The sequence below is a fragment of the Muscardinus avellanarius genome (assembly GCF_963383645.1).
Source record: "Muscardinus avellanarius genome assembly, chromosome: 9".
NCBI lineage: Eukaryota > Metazoa > Chordata > Mammalia > Rodentia > Gliridae > Muscardinus > Muscardinus avellanarius.
Genome location: NC_137795.1, coordinates 102,226,651 through 102,246,309, shown reverse-complemented (window position 1 = coordinate 102,246,309; position 19,659 = coordinate 102,226,651). Strand labels below are relative to the sequence as shown.

The 19,659-nt window shown below is 46.2% G+C and overlaps 2 protein-coding genes across 2 annotated transcripts in view; both read right to left on the bottom strand.

Moving 5' to 3' along the window:
* Positions 1–5,261: 5,261 nt before the first annotated feature.
* Positions 5,262–9,381, bottom strand: LOC308266635 (anionic trypsin; the record flags this gene model as incomplete). The annotated part of the gene is made up of 5 exons (XM_080700995.1): positions 5,262–5,411; positions 5,703–5,839; positions 6,231–6,484; positions 8,063–8,222; positions 9,342–9,381. The coding sequence occupies 5 exons, from the start codon at positions 9,379–9,381 to the stop codon at positions 5,262–5,264; spliced, it is 741 nt and encodes a 246-aa protein (XP_080557121.1).
* An 8,220-nt stretch (positions 9,382–17,601) lies between these two features.
* LOC308266689 (anionic trypsin-like) overlaps positions 17,602–19,659 on the bottom strand; it is a gene marked incomplete at both ends in the record, with an annotated part of 4,120 nt that continues 2,062 nt past the window's right edge. The window contains 3 exons of the mRNA XM_080701073.1: positions 17,602–17,751; positions 18,043–18,179; positions 18,571–18,824. Of these exons, the coding sequence (XP_080557199.1) occupies positions 17,602–17,751; positions 18,043–18,179; positions 18,571–18,824 (541 nt within the window). The remainder of the gene's footprint in view (positions 17,752–18,042; positions 18,180–18,570; positions 18,825–19,659) is intronic.

Below are 19,659 nucleotides of genomic sequence, written 5' to 3'. Positions count from 1 at the left end.
GCTCCCTGCATCCTTCTTCTGCTTCCTCACTGAGGCATTCTTCTTGAACTTGGGTTGTCTCTGACTGGGAAGCTCCAGCTCTGACATGGTCCATGACCTTGGCCTGGCAGGTAGTCAGAGGTGAGATAGAAGCGTTCTATACCCAACCACAGCTGGGCTGGTGACACAGGGAGAAAATGGAGGAATTGTGAGCACTGTCATAGGCAGACATGTTTTTGTAAAGGCTTCCCATAGAATCGAATCATTGTGGCCCCCTGTCCCCACAATGTTACAACTTTATACAAAAAGGGACCCTCCCATGGGCCCACCCCTCGGAAGCTGGAAGAAACCACCAGGGCAGCTGCTTCTTTGAGGGGAGTGGAGGAAGAATGGGGCGGTGACATCACCACCAATTGTGTAAGGTGGTGGGCATGGACCAGGCCGGGGGCTCCCTCCTTTTCGCCCTGCACTTTCTTTAGGAGGTTCTTCACTTCTTCAGGCTGTGAATCTTTGCAAGGTTGCTTGCTGAAGGGGTTGGTTTCTCTTTGTACCCACCCGTTGCCAAACTGTCGTTACAGTGGGGAGTCACCCTGTGAAAAAGTATCACCCCCCCTGTGCACTCTGCAAAGCAATGCATCATGTATCCAAGAACAAGACCCCTTGGGCCCAGATTCTGTCTTTTTGGCCAACCTAGGGCCTCCAGGGTGGTCAGCTGGAGTCTAAGCTCTCTGGAGAATTGACCATTAGCTGCAGAGAGCAAAGGCTGTTCTAGATATAGATATAGATAGCCAAGAGCAGGCTGCCATTCCAGGAACGAGAGGAGTGAGGAAACCACACCTGTTGTCAGCCACAGAACCACTGTTGTTGACCCCGGACTCGTAGTTAGGTGATGGCAGGTGGAGAAATGCCCATGAAGGCTGGAGGAAGGACAGTACACTCCGCAGGCTCGCCAAGGGCACAGCCTTCTCTCTCTCTTTCCTGGAGGAGAAGAGCATTTTAAGCTGCTGGTAGATATTTTTTTTCCCTGCACAAGATGCCCCTAAAATGGAACCTGCCCTTCAGTGGTCTACTAGCTTTTACCCAAATGATGCTTCCTTCAATTGCCTTTCAAGCTATGACTTCAAATCCAGATTGAAAACAAAACAAAAAAACAAAACAAAACAAAAAAACCAAACTTGACTGCGTGATGATAACACCATTTGCATGAAAAAAAAAAGAAATGGAATCAGAAGATAAATCTGGGAAAATATTTGCAATTCTCACCAGAAGGGCTAATTCACCCAATATATGATGAACTAGAAATCGACGAGGAAATAATCAGGCAGCCCCAATTAAAAAAGGCAAACAGCTATGCTTCTGAGGAAAAGAAATTTAAATATAGTACTTAACTATAGAAAAACACTCTCACAATAATAACGTGAAATCAACTCCACTGAAATAATACTTTCACCAATTTGACTGCCAAAATTAAATTATGGAAGGACATTCTTCTGAGGAGTTTGGAGTGAAAGATGCACTTTAATGTGTTAGTTGCTGGTAGGAATGTAAATGATACAATTCTTGTGGGGAACAATTTGGAAACAGCTATAGAGATTACAAATGCATTTCAGATTACAAATGCTTTTTCACTCCCAAAATCCCACCTAGGGAAATTTATATTGCAAATACTCTTGCATACAAATAACAAAAATACGAGTGTAAAATATTTGCATAATTTAGAATAGCAAAAGATTGGGAAAATGCAAGTGCTCATCAGTAGGAGACGGGATCAATATACTGTGATATGTTCATATGTTCGTAGACTAGAATGTCTAGCTAAAAAAAAGAATGGCGATGTTTTATGTTTTTGTGGAAAGCTAAGATACAGTACTAATCAGAACAGAGTAAGCTGCGGAATTGTATACATATATGCTACCCGTTGTCCAACAAAGGGGAGAAGTGAGAATTGTATATTGGTTCACCTGATTTTTCATGAAGACCCACTGAAGGCTACAAAGAAACCAATAAAAGTGATTACATTTAGGGTGAGTGGCAGAGACAGAAACAGATTGGAAGTTAAAATTAGTTCTCAGTATTAACTTTATTGTGTGATCTCAATTTGGAGTCCCGATAGCTAAACTATTTATTTTAAATCAAACCTAAATTAATGCCATCGGAAAAAAGAAAATACAATAACATGCTGCTGTAAACAACATTTGAGAATCTGATAATTAAAAGAAACACTTGTTTAACTTACAAAATCCTTATTTTTTCCCAAAGATCAATTGATAGAAGAAGCTCAGCGGTGCCCCAGTCTTAGGAAGCTTATAAAAATACAGATTTTTAATGATCCTCATGAGTTTTTGAGTTAAAATCTCTCAAGTTGGGCTGTTTATTTAGTCAAATAGACAACCAGAGAGCAAATCCTCCCGAGTGCTTCTGTTACAGTGCCAGGCAGGAAATCCACAGCTCGCCTCCTAATGCGAGCGGGACAGGTATATGCTTGGTGAACAGGGCTCCTAGTGGTGCCCTGTGTGGGGTGCAGACCGTGGCTCTTAGAACTGAGGGAAGAAAGACTAAGGGAGACAGTCTGTTTACTTACCTCATTAATAGTGATGGATCTCTCAGTACTCTACCTTAAAGCCTGAATAGAAGGCCAATTGCTTTCATCAATTGGAACATACCTTTATTTCCTTTTTTCATGGAGGCCTGTCGTTTCTCTTGACCAATTTTTTGAACAGAACTGTTTTCAGATTTGATCTGTCATTCTGTCTTATTCACTTCATTTACTTATCAATAATTTACCCTTAAGTAAAAGTGACCTTCTAATCGTCTAGCTGGGGACTGTCCCTCATCCCCAAAGGCATTATAAATAATACCACTTGTCTTGATATCACATTGTCTGATGGGATTTTTCCCAGCTTTGTGTCTTCTCTGAATATTGTGCCCTATTGTACACTAGCCCTTCCCCAAGCCCCGCAACTGCAGAGACTTGCCTGGGTTTCAGGTTGAGGCCATTCATCAACTTGGCCAGTAGGGGGAAACCTTTCCTTATTTTTTAGACCCAACTACTTGCAATCTGGGTTTGAACACTTGAGGTGGTGAGAAGATTGTGCTGCACTCTGGTGGGAACAGGAGGGGGAAGCAGGGTCTTTCTCAAGTTGTGTGTTGTGGGGCAAGGGAGAGACTGGGAGACATGCACCTAACATTTTACTCATGTGCAATTCTTGAGACTTCCTAAACATGTTCATAGGCTCATTTTAACATCCCCTCCTTTTTTTGTTGTTGAGCTGAAAACTGAAGAGGCTAAAAGGAACTGACTAGATGAAAAGAGAGAGCTGACATCACCTCCCAAAATTCCTTACTGAGTTCTGGGGCTGTAATTCCAGCTGAGGCCTCTATCTTCTGGGAAGCCTCAACCCCTGAGCCTGTCTGCCTGGGCCCCCTTCCCTGCCCCTATTTATGGCTTAGGAGACTTGGGACAAGTTACCCAATGTCTGTAACCCTCAGTCTCTTTACATGTATAATGGGAATAATAATACAACAATACCTACCTTGTGGGGTTGTGAGAATATACAGGTAAAGATTTATCATGGTCCCTGGATACAGTTAGTAAAAGCATTAGCTGCTATTATTTTCATAGGGAGTTCTAGCCTGGGGATATCTCTACTGCATGGCTTTAGTGTGATCAGAATCACTCAGGAGATGTTAAAATGCAGGTGAGGGGGCCCATCTCAGAAAGTCTGACTCAGCAGGATTTGTGTTCTTCTAGGTCTAGGTGATTCTGAAAGCTGTGGTTCCAGGGAACACTCTTTGAGAACCACTCTTCTGAAAGGCTCTTTCTTATCTCAGGACTTTTTCCTTCACTCCTTCTTCACACTTCATTTCTTTGGTCATGGGGTGCTGGTTCTACCACAGGCTTTCTTTAGTGGCTGGAGACACCAGCATGAGAAAGACAAGCTCTCCCATCTTGGGGCTCGCCCCCGAGTGCTCAGGTGGGCACAGCCATTGTCTCTGCAGCGTGGACACAAGCAGCCTTGGACAGAAGGAGAATGCCTGACTCAGATCGAGCCCAGTGGGGCTGTCAGCGAGACACGAGGAGGAGGAAACCCCAAGAAAGGCTTTATTGAAAAAGCCAGGGTTGTGGGGAGGGACATCCAGGCTGGCAGAGCCACCTTGTCTGGAGGTAGAGACAGAAGGGGCGTGACTGGTTGGATGGGCTACTGGGACTGCTGAGCAACCCAGGAACAGGCTGCAGAGGCATGAGGGGGAAGGAATGCAGGGCAGAACTGCATTTTCTCCATAGATCTGCAGCTTAGATTGTATGGGAATACTGTGGCAAGCCAGAAAAGTACAGCCCAGGAAGCAGTACAATGGGCAGGGCGTGGGAGCAGCCTCAGTGCATGAGAGGAGGCAACTGGGAGAGCCCTCTGGGGGCACCAGGGGCAGGGAATGGGGATGGTGACAGAGACCAGAGGAACCAGGGTTGATGGACTCCTTATCAGGAGGCCAGGCAGAGCATGCATACAGGCCCAGGAGGTAATGTCTGATCTACCATCTGCAGAGGGCAGGACAAGGACCAGCTAGCAACCTTTGAGCCTCTGCTTTCTGTTTGCACAGCTGCAATAATAAATGCTCCAGAAGGGGGAGCTCTCTAAATGTGAAAATGTGTAGGAAGTGCTCAGGATGGTGTATCTTGGGATGAACTCAAGGCAGACTTCTCAGAAGTGTGACAGATGGAGACCCAGGGCGCTCTTATCTCCCTCCCGGCACATGTGCAGGTGGTGGGGAAGGGGTCAGTGGGACCTTCCCTAAGTAGGACACCTGCTGTTAAGGAGGAGGACACCTGGGTTAGCAAGAACACGAGTGCGAGGTAGGGGACGCAGAAGCCCAGGCCATTAGCGCTGAGCTTTCGCAAGACATGTTGGCTTTGGACTCAAAGAGGTTCTCACCATAGTCAAAGAAGGCCACGGTCTTGTCAACCAGACCAACTCTGCCCACCTTGGCACATTCAAGACCCACTGAAGTAGCAACTGAAGAAGGCTCTTTAAAATGTATTTTCTCAACTCTCTGCTCGTTAATTTTTGGGTTTTACGCATTTGTATGATGCTAATCTAGTATTCCTTGGAGCATGTGAAACAGGGTGCCCTGCTCATCTCTGGCAGTGGGGGAGGAGGACTATCTGACCTCAGCCTGGAGTATGTTTCCCAGAGCGAAGGGGTAGAAAGGAGCAGTCTGAGACACAGGCAGTGAGACCAGCACTGCTTTATTGGCATGGTGGTTGTAGGGAGACTGGGGGGCCTTCAGTTGGCGGCGATGGTGCTCTTGATCCAGTCCACGTAGTTGCAGACCTTGGTGTAGACTCCAGGAAGACCCTTCTGGGCACAGCCATAGCCCCAGGAGACGATGCCCTGGAGTTGTCCATTGCAAACCACGGGGCCACCAGAGTCACCCTGGAGAGGAGGGACACGTTGTATAAAGAAGGAATGAGAGGGGAGGTAGTTACACTTACCCTGAACCTTAAAAGAGCCCATTCTAGTCAGCAGTGTGGCTCCATGGATTTTCCATGGTGACTCATTCTCTGTTCCTTCTAAGGAGACGACATGCAGTCCCAATGGTCCTCGTTCACTTTCCCATGGGCCTGCTGCATGAAGCTCCCGCCTCCCCGCCTCTCTGCCTTGGCATTCAAATTCTCCTCTCAGGTGGGGTCTAAGAGTGGGTGGTGGGGGTCTCTGTTCAATCACCTGGCAGGAATCCTTGCCTCCCTCCAGGAAGCCAGCGCAGACCATGTTCTCGGTGATCTCTCCAGGGTAGGCAGATTCACACTGACTCGCACTTAGCAGAGGGGCATCAAGACACTGCAGCTGGTCTGGGTAGTTGGCTTTGAGGGGAAGAAAATGATCAAAGAAAAGAGATGTGTGAGTCAAACCGGGCCAGAGAAGAACAATCCTGTACTGAACACCACGGGCAGCTGCTGGGAAGGACTCTGAGAATGTGAACTTCCCAAGCAAGGAACAAGCGCTTTTGGAGGGTCACTACTGACCCCCTTCTTGGAAGCCAAAGGGCACATTCTGTATCTGTCCTCTACTGATTCTACAAATCAACTCTTTAGGACCGTGTATCTCTCTGGTGTCCACTATCGTACCACGTGTATAGCAGGCACTTGACATGTATTTGCAGGCTGGATGCAAAGGGGGTTCAAGCTCTGCGGACTGCTTAGTTCTGGGAAGTATGGGGACCAAGGGGAATGGATGATGAAGGTTTCTACTTACAACCAGAACTCAGGGTGTTTCCCCAGCCAGAGATGAGGCACTGGGTGCCAGCCGCCGCGCAGGAGGTGGGCAGAGAAACAGAGGCTACCCGGGCGTTGATGGTGGCAGGAGTGGCAAGCTTGATCAGCATGATGTCATTGTCCAGGGTCCAGCTGCTGTATTTGGGGTGGCGGATGACCTTGGCAGAGTTGATAAACTGCTCATTGCCCTCAAGGACTTCGATGTCATGCTCACCCAGTCTCACTTGGATGCGGCTGTTGGGAACAGGAAGCGTGATAAAGACTTTCTCTCTATGGCCACAGCCGGAGACATCCCAGGCTTCTCCAGCCCCCGTCTCTTGGAGTCTTGGGATGGGGTATGTGGCATAGCCCAGGAGCTGCAGAGCTGGGCGAGTTTTGGGGAGACCCCACCTTGGTACTGGGGATTGAATTCGGGGACTTTCTACTTCTGAGCTATACTTTTACACCCTCCCCTTTTTTAAAAATTGAAACAGGTTCTCATTAAGTAGCTGAAATTCTTGTTAAATAGCTGAGGATAGCCTGGAAACTGCAATCCTCCTGTCTCAGCCTCTCCCGTACTGAGATTACAGACATGTACCACTGTTTCTCCCCGTCCCCCCATGCTTTTAAATTTTGATTTATTCATATTGGATATATATTTTTAAAAAAGCATTTAAATTCTTTTTTTTGGATAATGTTACAACATAGGTTTTTCTCTGTTCCTTTTCTTATTTTTTGCTTAATGTTTTAATTAATTGTTTGATGTTGCTTAATGTTAAAACATTATTAATGGAATTTTTTATACTAGGAATTGAACTCAGGGGCATTTTACTTCTGACTACATTCCCAGCCCTATTTTCTTTTTTGTTTTGAAACAAGGTCTCGCTACAGTGCTAAGTCTGGCCTCAAACCTGTGATCCACCTGTCTCAGCCTTCCAAGCACTGGGATCACACACATGCACCACTGTGCCCTGGGAGACCCAGGGCCCTTTCTGCATCAGATGTGGGTCGTGTGAGGGTCAGTGAGGTAACGGGCTGCAATGGGGGTTGCTCTTCAGGCATCCAGAGCAACTTGAAGTTCCCTGCTTTCCCCTGTGCCTTTGCTAATTACATGCAGGGATTATTTCTCTTTTCTTCTCAGCCTGATAAAAACTATCATTCCATAGAAATAACCCAGTAGGTCTCAAAGCATGACCCTGGGACCTGCAGCAGGAACAATCCCCTGGAAACTTGCCTGAAGTACATAACCACCGATCAGAAACTTGGGGACGGGACCTAGTGGTCTGTGGCTTAGCGAGACTTCTGAAAGAATTCTCTTTGGAGGCATCAACTCTCAGCTCTGTCTACACAGCAGAATCATGGAAGTAGAGTGTGTTAAAAATCATCAATATTCATAACCCTCTTCCTGAAAACTCTTGAGTTAAATGCCCTGCTATAGGACTCAGATATTATTTCATTATTACTATTAGTATTATTGTTAATAATCTTTCTGTTTCCAAGGTGGTTTGATGTATAGCCAACCAGCAAAATGTACATGTGCATGGTTCTTCTTACCTGACATTCTCATTGGCCTTTACCATGACAAAATAATCCTTTGCTTTCTTTAGGATCCATAGCCCTCGCTATATTGTGGATTTGTTTGGGATGAGAAGCTTCCTATTGTCTGCTTGTCTTTGCCCTTAGCTCCTGCAAGTTGACCGTTGCCAGCAACTTCTCTTCTCCATCACCTTCCCTACCCACCTTGGGACCTGAGTGGTCCTCTGATCACCAGCCATCCAAAGGCGCCCAGCACATGGCTCTACCAGGGACTCTACCCACGGGCCCAGCACTTACGACTTGTAGCAGTGAGCCGCAGACACCACCCACTGCTCATTGATGAGGGAACCCCCGCAGAAGTGGTAGCCGGAGTTCAGGGACACCTGGTAGGGGACGGAATTCGGCTCACAGGTGTAGCCCCCGACGATCTTGTCATCGTCGTCCAAGGGGACAGCGACTGGTGTGGAGACAGGAAGGGAGAGTCCATTTTAGCAGGATGTTGGAGGGTGGAGCCCTCAGCCTTATAACTGCTTAGTGTCAATTAGGATTATTATTTTTTTCTTTTGGTAGTAGAGATTGAACCCAGGGATATTCTCCCTCCAAAGTACACTGTAGATCTCCAGTCCTATTTTATTTTGAAACAGGGTCTTGTTAAGTTGCTGAGACCAACCTCAGACCTGTGATCCTCCTATCTCAGCCTCCCTGCTACTGGGATCACAGGTGTGGGGCACCACACCTAGCTCAATTGGGATTCTTTAGTGACCAGAGCCAGGCAGGAAGCTGCCACTCCCAATAGGCATCCTGGGTTGTAGTTATTCCATGTGACTGCATGGAATCCAGCCCTGTAGGGGCTCAGCTCTCTTCAGGGGTGCCAGTGTGAGGATATAAGAAAGGTACCCAGTGGGATTTGGAGTGGGGTCTCATCTGCTGAGCACCTCTCCTTCTTAGTCACCACTCAACTCCCCATGTCTATCGGAACCCACGTTTTCATAATGGTTTGGCCTAGCTAGGAAGATCACCTGGCTGAATAGACCTGAGAAGACCTAGCTTCTCCACTGCTCCAATGTGTAGAGTGAGGCCGACCCCAGTCTCACTCACACAGGACAAAGGGATGCTCTGGCACTGGCCAGTGGAGTGGCAGTTCTTAACCAGCCTAAGAATCTTAAAGCCACCTGGGAAGTTTGAGGACTTTATGCACAGGCCATACCCTAGATTCATGAAGGCAGAATTTCCAGGAGTGAGTCTGGCATGGGTAGTCTCTTCCTAGCTGCATTTGGTGTTAAGGACAGCCACCCTGAAGCTTCCCCACAGCCAGTGGAGCCAAACCACAGGCTGCTGATTAATTTCTTGGACCATCTTCACCTCTTTTCCTTTCTAGCCTCCCTGACCATAGCCCTGACCATATGGATAAAGTGAAATCAGGGAGCAGGCAAGAGAAGTGAGGCTTACAGAAGCCTGCAAAGGAGGTAAGAAGGGATACCAGACAAGGGAGAGAGAATATTAGTGTAGAAGAATAGGAAGGAGTGTGGATCTTCCAGGAGTGGTGGCTGGGACCCAGGTAAGGCATGGAACTCACCGGCAGCTCCCACAAAGGCTAGGATCAGGAATGCGTTCATGGTGGCAGAAGTGTGTGAGAGCTGGTGGTGAAGAGCCTGCTTTTATAGCTCCCTGGGAAGGAAAGGACCACAGGTGAGGTGGGAGGTCATGGCTGGTCCCTGCACAAACACACCTGCAGTGTTTCCCTTGCCTGGAGTCTTACATCATCTTCGCTATGTTTGGCTTCTCTGTGGATCAGTGCCCTGCAGGTGATAAGAAGCTTCCTTTCTGTGAGCAGAGACCTGGAACAGCTGATTCTTGGAAGGAGGCTGGGATGGATGGAGAATTTTGGAGAAGTCAATCCTCTCCTCCTCACACAGCTGGCCTCTCTTAGGCTGAGGAATTGAGGGTTAGGAGGAAGAATGGCTTAACCCCCAGGAAATCCTCTGGGGGTTATTTATCTTACTTTGCGAAAGGGTTGGTTTTAGTAGCAAGCTTGACTGTTTAGGGTCCTGGATGCCACATGAAAAAGAAGTCTTGTCTAGGGCTTATACCTTTGAGCATAAAGATCCTTCTCTCCAGAAATCTCCTGAGTGGGAAAGCCAAAACCAAGACCTTTGGAAACCAGAGTTATATCAGGAGTTAATGAGAAGGGAGACAGAGCCTGGTAGAAGCCCAGGCTCTCAGCTCTCAGCGGCTCTCCTTATGGGTGGGGATGTTATGAGGAGGGGCAAAGGGTAAGTAGAAACTTCTCAATACATGAGAGGGATGGGAGACCAATACCACCTCCTTCCTCTCCCTCAGAGTCAGGAACTTAGTCTCTCTCATTGCTCACACTGTCATGGGTTCTCTTCAAGCAACCTGGTGGTTATCCTGGCAATGTGCAATAAGGGAGATGAGAACTGCTCATCTTCTAGGAGGGGAGCTGGAGCTTGAGTTATATGCCTCAGGCTGGATATTAGAAAGGGAGCTGGGTGTGGTGGCACATGTCCGTAATCCCAGTACTTGGGAGGCTGAGACAGAAGATTCGTAGGTTGGAGGATAGCTTCAGCATGTAATAAGATTTTCATCCACCTAGCAAGACCTTGTTTCAAACTAAAATAGGACTGGGGTTGTAGATCAGAGACAGAATACCCTTGGATTCAACCCCCATCAATACCACAAGAAAAAGAAAAAAAGAAAAGGAGAGAGAGAGAGAGAGAGAGAGAGAGAGAGAGAGAGAGAGAGAGAGAAGAAGGAGAAGGAGAAGGAGAAGAAGAAGAAGAAGAAGAAGAAGAAGAAGAAGAAGAAGAAGAAGAAGAAGAGAAGAAAGCCAGGCATGGTGGTGCATGCTTGTAATCCCAGCACTTGGTAGGCTGAGACAGGAGGATCTCACAGGTTCAAAGCCTTTTCTGAGCTACTTAGTGAGGCTCTCAGCAACTTAGTGAGACTCTGTTTCCAAGTAAAGTTTAAAAATAGGTTTGTGAGTATAGCCCGGAGGTAGAAAGCCCCTGGGTTCCACCCCAGTACCACACACACACAAAAAAAAAAAAAAAAAAGGAAAGAAAGGAAGGAAGAAAGAAAGAGAAAGAGGCAGGGAGAGAGCAAGGAAGGTATGAAGGGAGAGGGGGATAGAGGAAGGAAGAAAGGGAGAAAGAAAGAAAGAGAAAAAGAAAGAAAGGGTGGTGGCACATGCCTGTAATTTCAGTACTTGGGTGGTTGAGATCCAAGGATCACAGGTTCGAGGTTTGAGGACAACCTTAGCAAGTAGTGAGATCCTCATCAATCTAGCAAGACCTTGTCTTGAAATAAAAATAAAATGGGGCTGGGGATGTAGCTCAGAGGTAGAATGCCCCTGGGCTCATTTCCCAGTATCTCAACAACAAAAAGATATTAGAAAGGGTTTTGGAGAGTGGTAGATCTGGTTTCTGATCAAATCATCAGTAGTAGGCTAGAAAGATTAGAACACAGTAAAGAGGCTGAATTCTGGGTTCAGTAACCAAAACATGGGGTAGGGTTCTGGAATCTGTTGTGTATACAATGCGACTACTATGCTGGGCTCAGTACGGTGCATCTTTCTAGAATGGACCCAAATTTGGGACCTCCTATGGCCACCAGGACTCAGCCCTGAAGTTTGCTGTGGCACAACCTGGCCAGGGGAGTTAGAGATAGATGCTGAGCATGTGCCTGTGCCAAATAATTTGAGCCATGTGGAGGGGCCTCTCCATGGAAAGCCTCTCCCTCAGCTCCTCTGAGCTCCTCTGAGCTCAGGGTGAGGGAGGGGCCAGAGTCAGCGGAGTTCATGCCTGAATGCTCTAAAAGTAGAAAAGGTTCGAAGATGGAGATGCTGAACAAGGCGCGGAAAGCGCAGCTCCAAATGGTGACTGAGTAGGAGTTGAGGCACAGGCTGGAGCATGGAGTAGATGGAAATTAGAAGGAATTGAAGAGCCGGGCATGCACCACACACCCAGACCCTGGGGTTCTGTCTCTACTGCTGAAAATTGTTCATTTTGTAGATGATTCCACAATGACATACTGCATTTTGCAGCCAGACATGGTGGCTCAGGCCTGTAATCCCAGTAATTGGGAGGCTGAGACAGGAAGATCACAGGTTCGAGGCCAGTGAGTTTCAGCAACTTAGCAAGACCCTGGAGAGCTTTGTGAGACTCTGTTTCAAAATTTACAAAAAGGGATTGGGAGTGTTGCTTGTAGATATGCCTCTGAATTCAATCCTTAGTAGTTATTTTTTAAAAAATAATGAAAGAGTTGGGGGTAACTGTAGGTGTAGGGCCCACAGAGTTCTTTCTGATTCCATCTCTGACATAACTGGACCAGCCTCTCCACACCAGGAGACCTGCTGCTCAGAGCTCTCTCGTCTCCAAGCTGTACCCACTGTGGTGCTCGACTGCTTCATGCCTGAGTATTTGTACAGGGACTGTCAGCCGTTTGAGAGCTTTCTCATGAACAACAGTAATACACTACTTTCTCTTTAATTTGAGCTTCATAGATTCACTTTTTGCTAATATTTTAAATTATGAAGTGTACAGAATGAAATGGTCTCCACTTACAGAGGAGGAGACTGAGACTCAGAAGGATTCTGTCTTGCCCAAGAAGACATCTAAAAATGGCAGAGCTGCCTCAAGGCTACAGGAAGACATGGGAAGGGGAGGAGAGTGTGAGATTTGCTGCAGGTGGCATCCAAAAGGTGTACTGGGGATCAAGCCGGAAGTCCCCAGAGAACATATTTTACATCTGTTTTTATCCTGGAGCTTGCCTTCCGGGCCCAAAGAAAACATTGAATTAATATTTTGCCAGTCACCTTGTGACTGGCCAGGCTTAACTTTCCATGGCCTCTAGTCCATCTGGCCTGTGCCTAACCCGGGGACACACTTCTCTGTGTGCACCCATGGCCAGAAGTGTCTGAGGAGGCCAGGGGGTCCAGCCTGGACGGGGGTGGGGGGGCTTTCCTTTCATGTCACTTAATATACTATTCAGTTTTTCCTCTTTGCCGTGCAGTGCTCATAGACTGAAGCTCCAAAGGATAAGGACAGACTTTTGCTCTCGCATCTGATGTAGACACCAGTGCCCTGAACATAAAGACGTAAAGTCATTTTCTCAAGTTCTTACAGCCAGTGTGTTGGAAATCTGAGATTTCAGTATGAGGATATAAGTCATTCTACTGCAGACCTGCATTCTCTACCATAGACACTCTGCTTCTATTCTCTTGAGTCAAATCATTAGCCTGGCTAGAGGGAGGTGATCTAGGAAGTAATTTGGGGAAAGGGGATTTTTGGAGTGGTTCTTGTGGCTTCGACTCTGCTAAAAGGGAATATCCAAGGGCATGAGGGGTTTCTGCATCTAAAGTATGAAGAATAGCCTTCTGATATTTCATGTTCCTGCTTATACACTGAGAACAGCTTCCTTCAAAGTGGGCAGAAATCACCTTACAGGCAGAAGAGGCAGTTATCGGTAGAGAATATTGACTGCGTTATACTCTGACTTCAGATGAGTAGGGTAGTTCAGACCCAGCTGCTAAAACTCAATTTGTGTCTCTGTGCAACTCTTGGTGTTGTTCATTGTAACTACGGATTCCTTTGCTTACTCCACCAAGAAACTCTCCTGGCTCTGATTTGCTGCTTAGCCTATTAAGCTACCGTCCTTCAATTGCGACAAGAGCAAACAGCTTCTGTGTGTTTGTTCTACACCAAACATTGCATACGTCTTTTGTTTACTTGGATCCGTTTCATTTCATTCTCACAACTACCTCTGGGGCTACCAATTTAACAGATAATCAGATGGTTTTGGTGGAGGTCAAGTCATTTGCTCAAGTTCTCACAGCCAGTGTGTTGGAACTCTGAGATTTCAGTATGAGGGTATGAGTCATTCCACCCCAGACCTGCATTCTCTACCATAGAATACTCTGTTCTCTTCTCTTGAATCAAACCATCAGCGCAGCTTCAAGGCTGTTTGCTTCTTTTTGCTCTTGTTTTTCACTTATTTTACTCTTAATTTTTTGTCTCTTTGGAATTGAACCCAGGGCAGTAAAAGTGCTTTGTCCTGAGCTACATCCCAGCCCCTATTTGCTTCTTTTTAATAGAGAAGTAATCTAAAGCTCGGGAATTAAGCAACTTCTCCCGGGTCACTTGTGCAAAGAATCCAGAAATGATAACCAAACCTCCCTCTCGTCCAACTATGTTTATCTTCAATCAGGTAGCTACATAGTAGGATGTTTCCAACTTCTCTGTATAGGACAAAATGAAGACTTTTGTCAGATTCCACACTGATGTTACCTTTTCATTTCATCATACTTTCTTACATAAATCCTCCTAGATTAGGACTATCTTCTCAGCTCTTAGAGACCTGCTCTTTGGATCCCAGTATCCTTCATCCCTCTCTAACAAGATTGTTAAATTTCAGACCACTACCTCTTTCCCTCTCCTACATTATTTTCCCATAAGCTACCCATTTCTCCTGCAGTACAATTTATCTTTATCCAATAAGACATTTTCTTCTGAAATGTCTCAAGCCGGGCATGGTGGACGCTTGTAATCCCAGCATTGGGGAGGCTGAGACAGAAGGATCAGGGTTCACGGACAGCCTCAGTTACTTAGTGAGGCCATTTGCAACCCAGTGACGCCCTGTTTCAAAATAAAGAATAAAATATAGGACTGGGAGTGCAGCTCGGAGGTAAAATGCTCCTGGGTTCCATACCTAGCACTGAAAAATAAAGAAAGAAAAACATTGAAATATCTCACCTTAGAAATTACTGAATCTAGATAGTGAAGGGGGTACTTTGTGTGGTTCAGAAAAACCCAAAGAGTAAGTAAGACAGAGGCATAGAGCCTTAAACTAATCTCGGCAAATCAGCTAATTGGAGTATCCCTTGCTTCTTCCACCCGGCTTCCTGCTCCTCACCCTGAATTCAAAAAAGATGAAAAATATGCATGCTTCATGCCCCAAGAAATTCCATTTGAATATTTATTTATTTACTTATTTATTTGTCACATGGCCAAACAACACTTTATTTAATAAGTGTGTAGGAAATTACAATTTAAAGTTTGAAAATACAGTACATATACACATACTTTGATCTTAACTACACAGATAAACCCCAGCTTCAAAATCTTTCTAAATATCAATCTTACACAAAATACTTGGTTTCTGAAGTGGAACATGGAAAAGTGTACACAATTTTTAAAACTGTTATGTGGCTTATTTAATCATATTTATTTATTTAGAGAAGCATAAGGTTTTTAAATACACAGTATCTTCCAGATGGAAAGCTGACATACTGGAACTTTTCAATTTTGTGTGGCTTCCTTTTCAGAATCTTCTTTTCTTGTGTGGTACTGGGTGTGGAACACAGGGGCTTTTCTACCTCTGGGCTATTCTTCCAGACCTATTTTATATTTTATTTGGAAACAGGGTCTCACTAAGTTGCTGAGAGCCCACTCAGTAGCTGAGGCTGTGTGATCCTGCTGTGTCAGTCTTCCAAGCGCTGGGATTACAAGTGTGCGCCACCATGCCTGGCTTATTTCAGAATATTCTTAGTTGTACTATTTAAATTGATACTGCCAGATATGTTTTTGAAATCATTACAAAATTCAGAAACTGTTTGTTGGTCCTCACGATTGGAAGGGCAGCTTAAGCCCTTTGTAAGCAAGAATTCAACAACTGGCTGGCCCAAGTACACACACAATAATTCAACACTGAAGAACTAGAACACAAACTCTTTTCTTCAGTTTGTAGACTTCCACTAACATAAGAAACAACATACCTGCCAGGCGTGTGGTGGTGCACAGTTGTAATCCCTGCGTTTGGGAGGCAGAGATAGGAGGATTGTGCAGGTTCAAAGCCAGCCTTGCTGGCTTAAGAGACCCTATTTCCAAATAAAATATAAAATAGGTCTGGGAGTGTAGCCAGAAGTATAAGGGTTCCATACCCAGTACCACCAAAACAAACAAACAAACAAACAAACAAACAAACAACCTGATTGGCAATCTGTAAGTCAAGTCTGAAGCCCTGGCTGACAAGACTGTCATAATGGATCTTTATACTTGATTTATTTTTCAAGCTTTATTCTTGTTAGAGGTGAATGGGTAAATGGGAAGGTTAGCAATCAAACCTTTAAGGTTATGTCAAGGTTAATCAGGAAGCAAAAGGGGCTATTACTGGGGAATGAATTGTTATGTGTGTACAAATATGTCACAATGAATCTCTCTATTTTGTATAATTTTAATGCACCAATTTAAAAAAAAGTTAAAAATAAAAAAAAATTGAAGCCATGCCTAGTGGCACATTTCTGTAATGCCAGTACTTAGAAGGCTTAGATAGGAGGATTGCAAGTTTGAGGCCAGCCTAGAGACTTAACAAGACCTTCAGCAACTTAGTGTTTCAAAATAAAAAATAGGAAATAGGAGCTGGGAGTGGTGGTGCACGCTTGTAACCCCAACATTCGAGAGGCTAAGACCGGAGGATTGTGTTTCGTGGATAGCCTCAGCTACTTAGTGAGGCCCTCTGCAACTCAGTGAGACCCGGTTTCAAAATGAAGAATAAGTAATGGGGCAGGGGGTGTAGCTCGGAGGTCGAATGCCCCTTGGTTCTATCCCCAGACCCGCAAAAAAAAAAAAAAAAAAAAAAAAAAGTAAATAGGGATGTAGGTTTAGCTTAGAGAGAGAATGCTCTTGGGTTCAATCCCTAGCAGTCCCCCAAATAAAAAATAAAAGTAAAATAAATAAAATAAAAAATTAATCAATCCTTGTATTGGAATAGTGAGTCTTTTAGCCACCCTTATTCTTCCTAGATCTGCAGCTTAGATTGTATGGGAATGCTGTGGCAAGCCAGAAAAGTACAGACCAGGAAGCAGTGCAATGGGCAGGGCGTGGGAGCAGCCACAGTGCATGGGAGGAGGCAACTGGGAGAGCCCTCTTAGGGAATCAGGGGCAGTGCATGGGGATGGTGACAGAGACCAGAGGAACCAGGGTTGATGGACTCCTTATCAGTGGGCCAGGCAGAGCATGCATACAGGCCCAGGAGGTAATCTCTGATCTACCATCTGCAGAGGGTAGGACAAGGACCAGCTAGCAACCTTTGAGCCTCTGCTTTCTGTTTGCACTGCTGCAATAATAACTGCTCCAGAAGGGGGAGCTCTCTAAATGTGAAAATGTGTAGGAAGTGCTCAGGATGGTGTATCTTGGGATGAACTCAAGGCAGACTTCTCAGAAGTGTGACAGATGGAGACCCAGGGCGCTCTTGTCTCCCTCCCGGCACATGTGCAGGTGGTGGGGAAGGGGTCAGTGGGACCTTCCCTAAGTAGGACACCTGCTGTTAAGGAGGAGGACACCTGGGTTAGCAAGAACACGAGTGCGAGGTAGGGGACGCAGAAGCCCAGGCCATTAGCGCTGAGCTTTCGCAAGACATGTTGGCTTTGGACTCAAAGAGGTTCTCACCATAGTCAAAGAAGGCCACGGTCTTGTCAACCAGACCAACTCTGCCCACCTTGGCACATTCAAGACCCACTGAAGTAGCAACTGAAGAAGGCTCTTTAAAATGTATTTTCTCAAGTAAAGAGCCGTTCTCACTCTCTGCTCGTTAATTTTTGGGTTTTACGCATTTGTATGATGCTAATCTAGTATTCCTTGGAGCATATTTTGTGAAACAGGGTGCCCTGCTCATCTCTGGCAGTGGGGGAGGAGGACTATCTGACCTCAGCCTGGAGTATGTTTCCCAGAGCGAAGGGGTGGAAAGGAGCAGTCTGAGACACAGGCAGTGAGACCAGCACTGCTTTATTGGCATGGTGGTTGTAGGGGGACTGGGGGCCTTCAGTTGGCGGCGATGGTGCTCTTGATCCAGTCCACGTAGTTGCAGACCTTGGTGTAGACTCCAGGAAGACCCTTCTGGGCACAGCCATAGCCCCAGGAGACGATGCCCTGGAGTTGTCCATTGCAAACCACGGGGCCACCAGAGTCACCCTGGAGAGGAGGGACAAGTTGTATAAAGAAGGAATGAGAGGGGAGGTAGTTACACTTACCCTGAACCTTAAAAGAGCCCATTCTAGTCAGCAGTGTGGCTCCATGGATTTTCCATGGTGACTCATTCTCTGTTCCTTCTAAGGAGACGACATGCAGTCCCAATGGTCCTCGTTCACTTTCCCATGGGCCTGCTGCATGAAGCTCCCGCCTCCCCGCCTCTCTGCCTTGGCATTCAAATTCTCCTCTCAGGTGGGGTCTAAGAGTGGGTGGTGGGGGTCTCTGTTCAATCACCTGGCAGGAATCCTTGCCTCCCTCCAGGAAGCCAGCGCAGACCATGTTCTCGGTGATCTCTCCAGGGTAGGCAGATTCACACTGACTCGCACTTAGCAGAGGGGCATCAAGACACTGCAGCTGGTCTGGGTAGTTGGCTTTGAGGGGAAGAAAATGATCAAAGAAAAGAGATGTGTGAGTCAAACCGGGCCAGAGAAGAACAATCCTGTACTGAACACCACGGGCAGCCGCTGGGAAGGACTCTGAGAATGTGAACTTCCCAAGCAAGGAACAAGCGCTTTTGGAGGGTCACTACTGACCCCCTTCTTGGAAGCCAAAGGGCACATTCTGTATCTGTCCTCTACTGATTCTACAAATCAACTCTTTAGGACCGTGTATCTCTCTGGTGTCCACTATCGTACCACGTGTATAGCAGGCACTTGACATGTATTTGCAGGCTGGATGCAAAGGGGGTTCAAGCTCTGCGGACTGCTTAGTTCTGGGAAGTATGGGGACCAAGGGGAATGGATGATGAAGGTTTCTACTTACAACCAGAACTCAGGGTGTTGCCCCAGCCAGAGATGAGGCACTGGGTGCCAGCCGCCGCGCAGGAGGTGGGCAGAGAAACAGAGGCTACCCGGGCGTTGGTGGTGGCAGGAGTGGCAAGCTTGATCAGCATGATGTCATTGTCCAGGGTCCAGCTGCTGTATTTGGGGTGGCGGATGACCTTGGCAGAGTTGATAAACTGCTCATTGCCCTCAAGGACTTCGATGTCATGCTCACCCAGTCTCACTTGGATGCGGCTGTTGGGAACAGGAAGCGTAATAAAGGCTTTCTCTCTATGGCCACAGCCGGAGACATCCCAGGCTTCCCCAGTCCCCGTCTCTTGGAGTCTTGGGATGGGGTATGTGGCATAGCCCAGGAGCTGCAGAGCTGGGCGAGTTTTGGGGAGACCCCACCTTGGTACTGGGGATTGAATTCGGGGACTTTCTACTTCTGAGCTATACTTTTACACCCTCCCCTTTTTTAAAAATTGAAACAGGTTCTCATTAAGTAGCTGAAATTCTTGTTAAATAGCTGAGGATAGCCTGGAAACTGCAATCCTCCTGTCTCAGCCTCTCCCGTACTGAGATTACAGACATGTACCACTGTTTCTCCCCGTCCCCCCATGCTTTTAAATTTTGATTTATTCATATTGGATATATAATTTTTTAAAAAGCATTTAAATTCTTTTTTTTGGATAATGTTACAACATAGGTTTTTCTCTGTTCCTTTTCTTATTTTTTGCTTAATGTTTTAATTAATTGTTTGATGTTGCTTAATGTTAAAACATTATTAATGGAATTTTTTGTACTAGGAATTGAACTCAGGGGCATTTTACTTCTGACTACATTCCCAGCCCTATTTTCTTTTTTGTTTTGAAACAAGGTCTCGCTACAGTGCTAAGTCTGGCCTCAAACCTGTGATCCACCTGTCTCAGCCTCCCAAGCACTGGAATTACACACATGCACCACTGTGCCCTGGGAGACCCAGGGCCCTTTCTGTATCTGATGTGGTCGTGAAGGGTCAGTGAGGTAACGGGCTGCAATGGGGGTTGCTCTTCAGGCATCCAGAGCAACTTGAAGTTCCCTGCTTTCC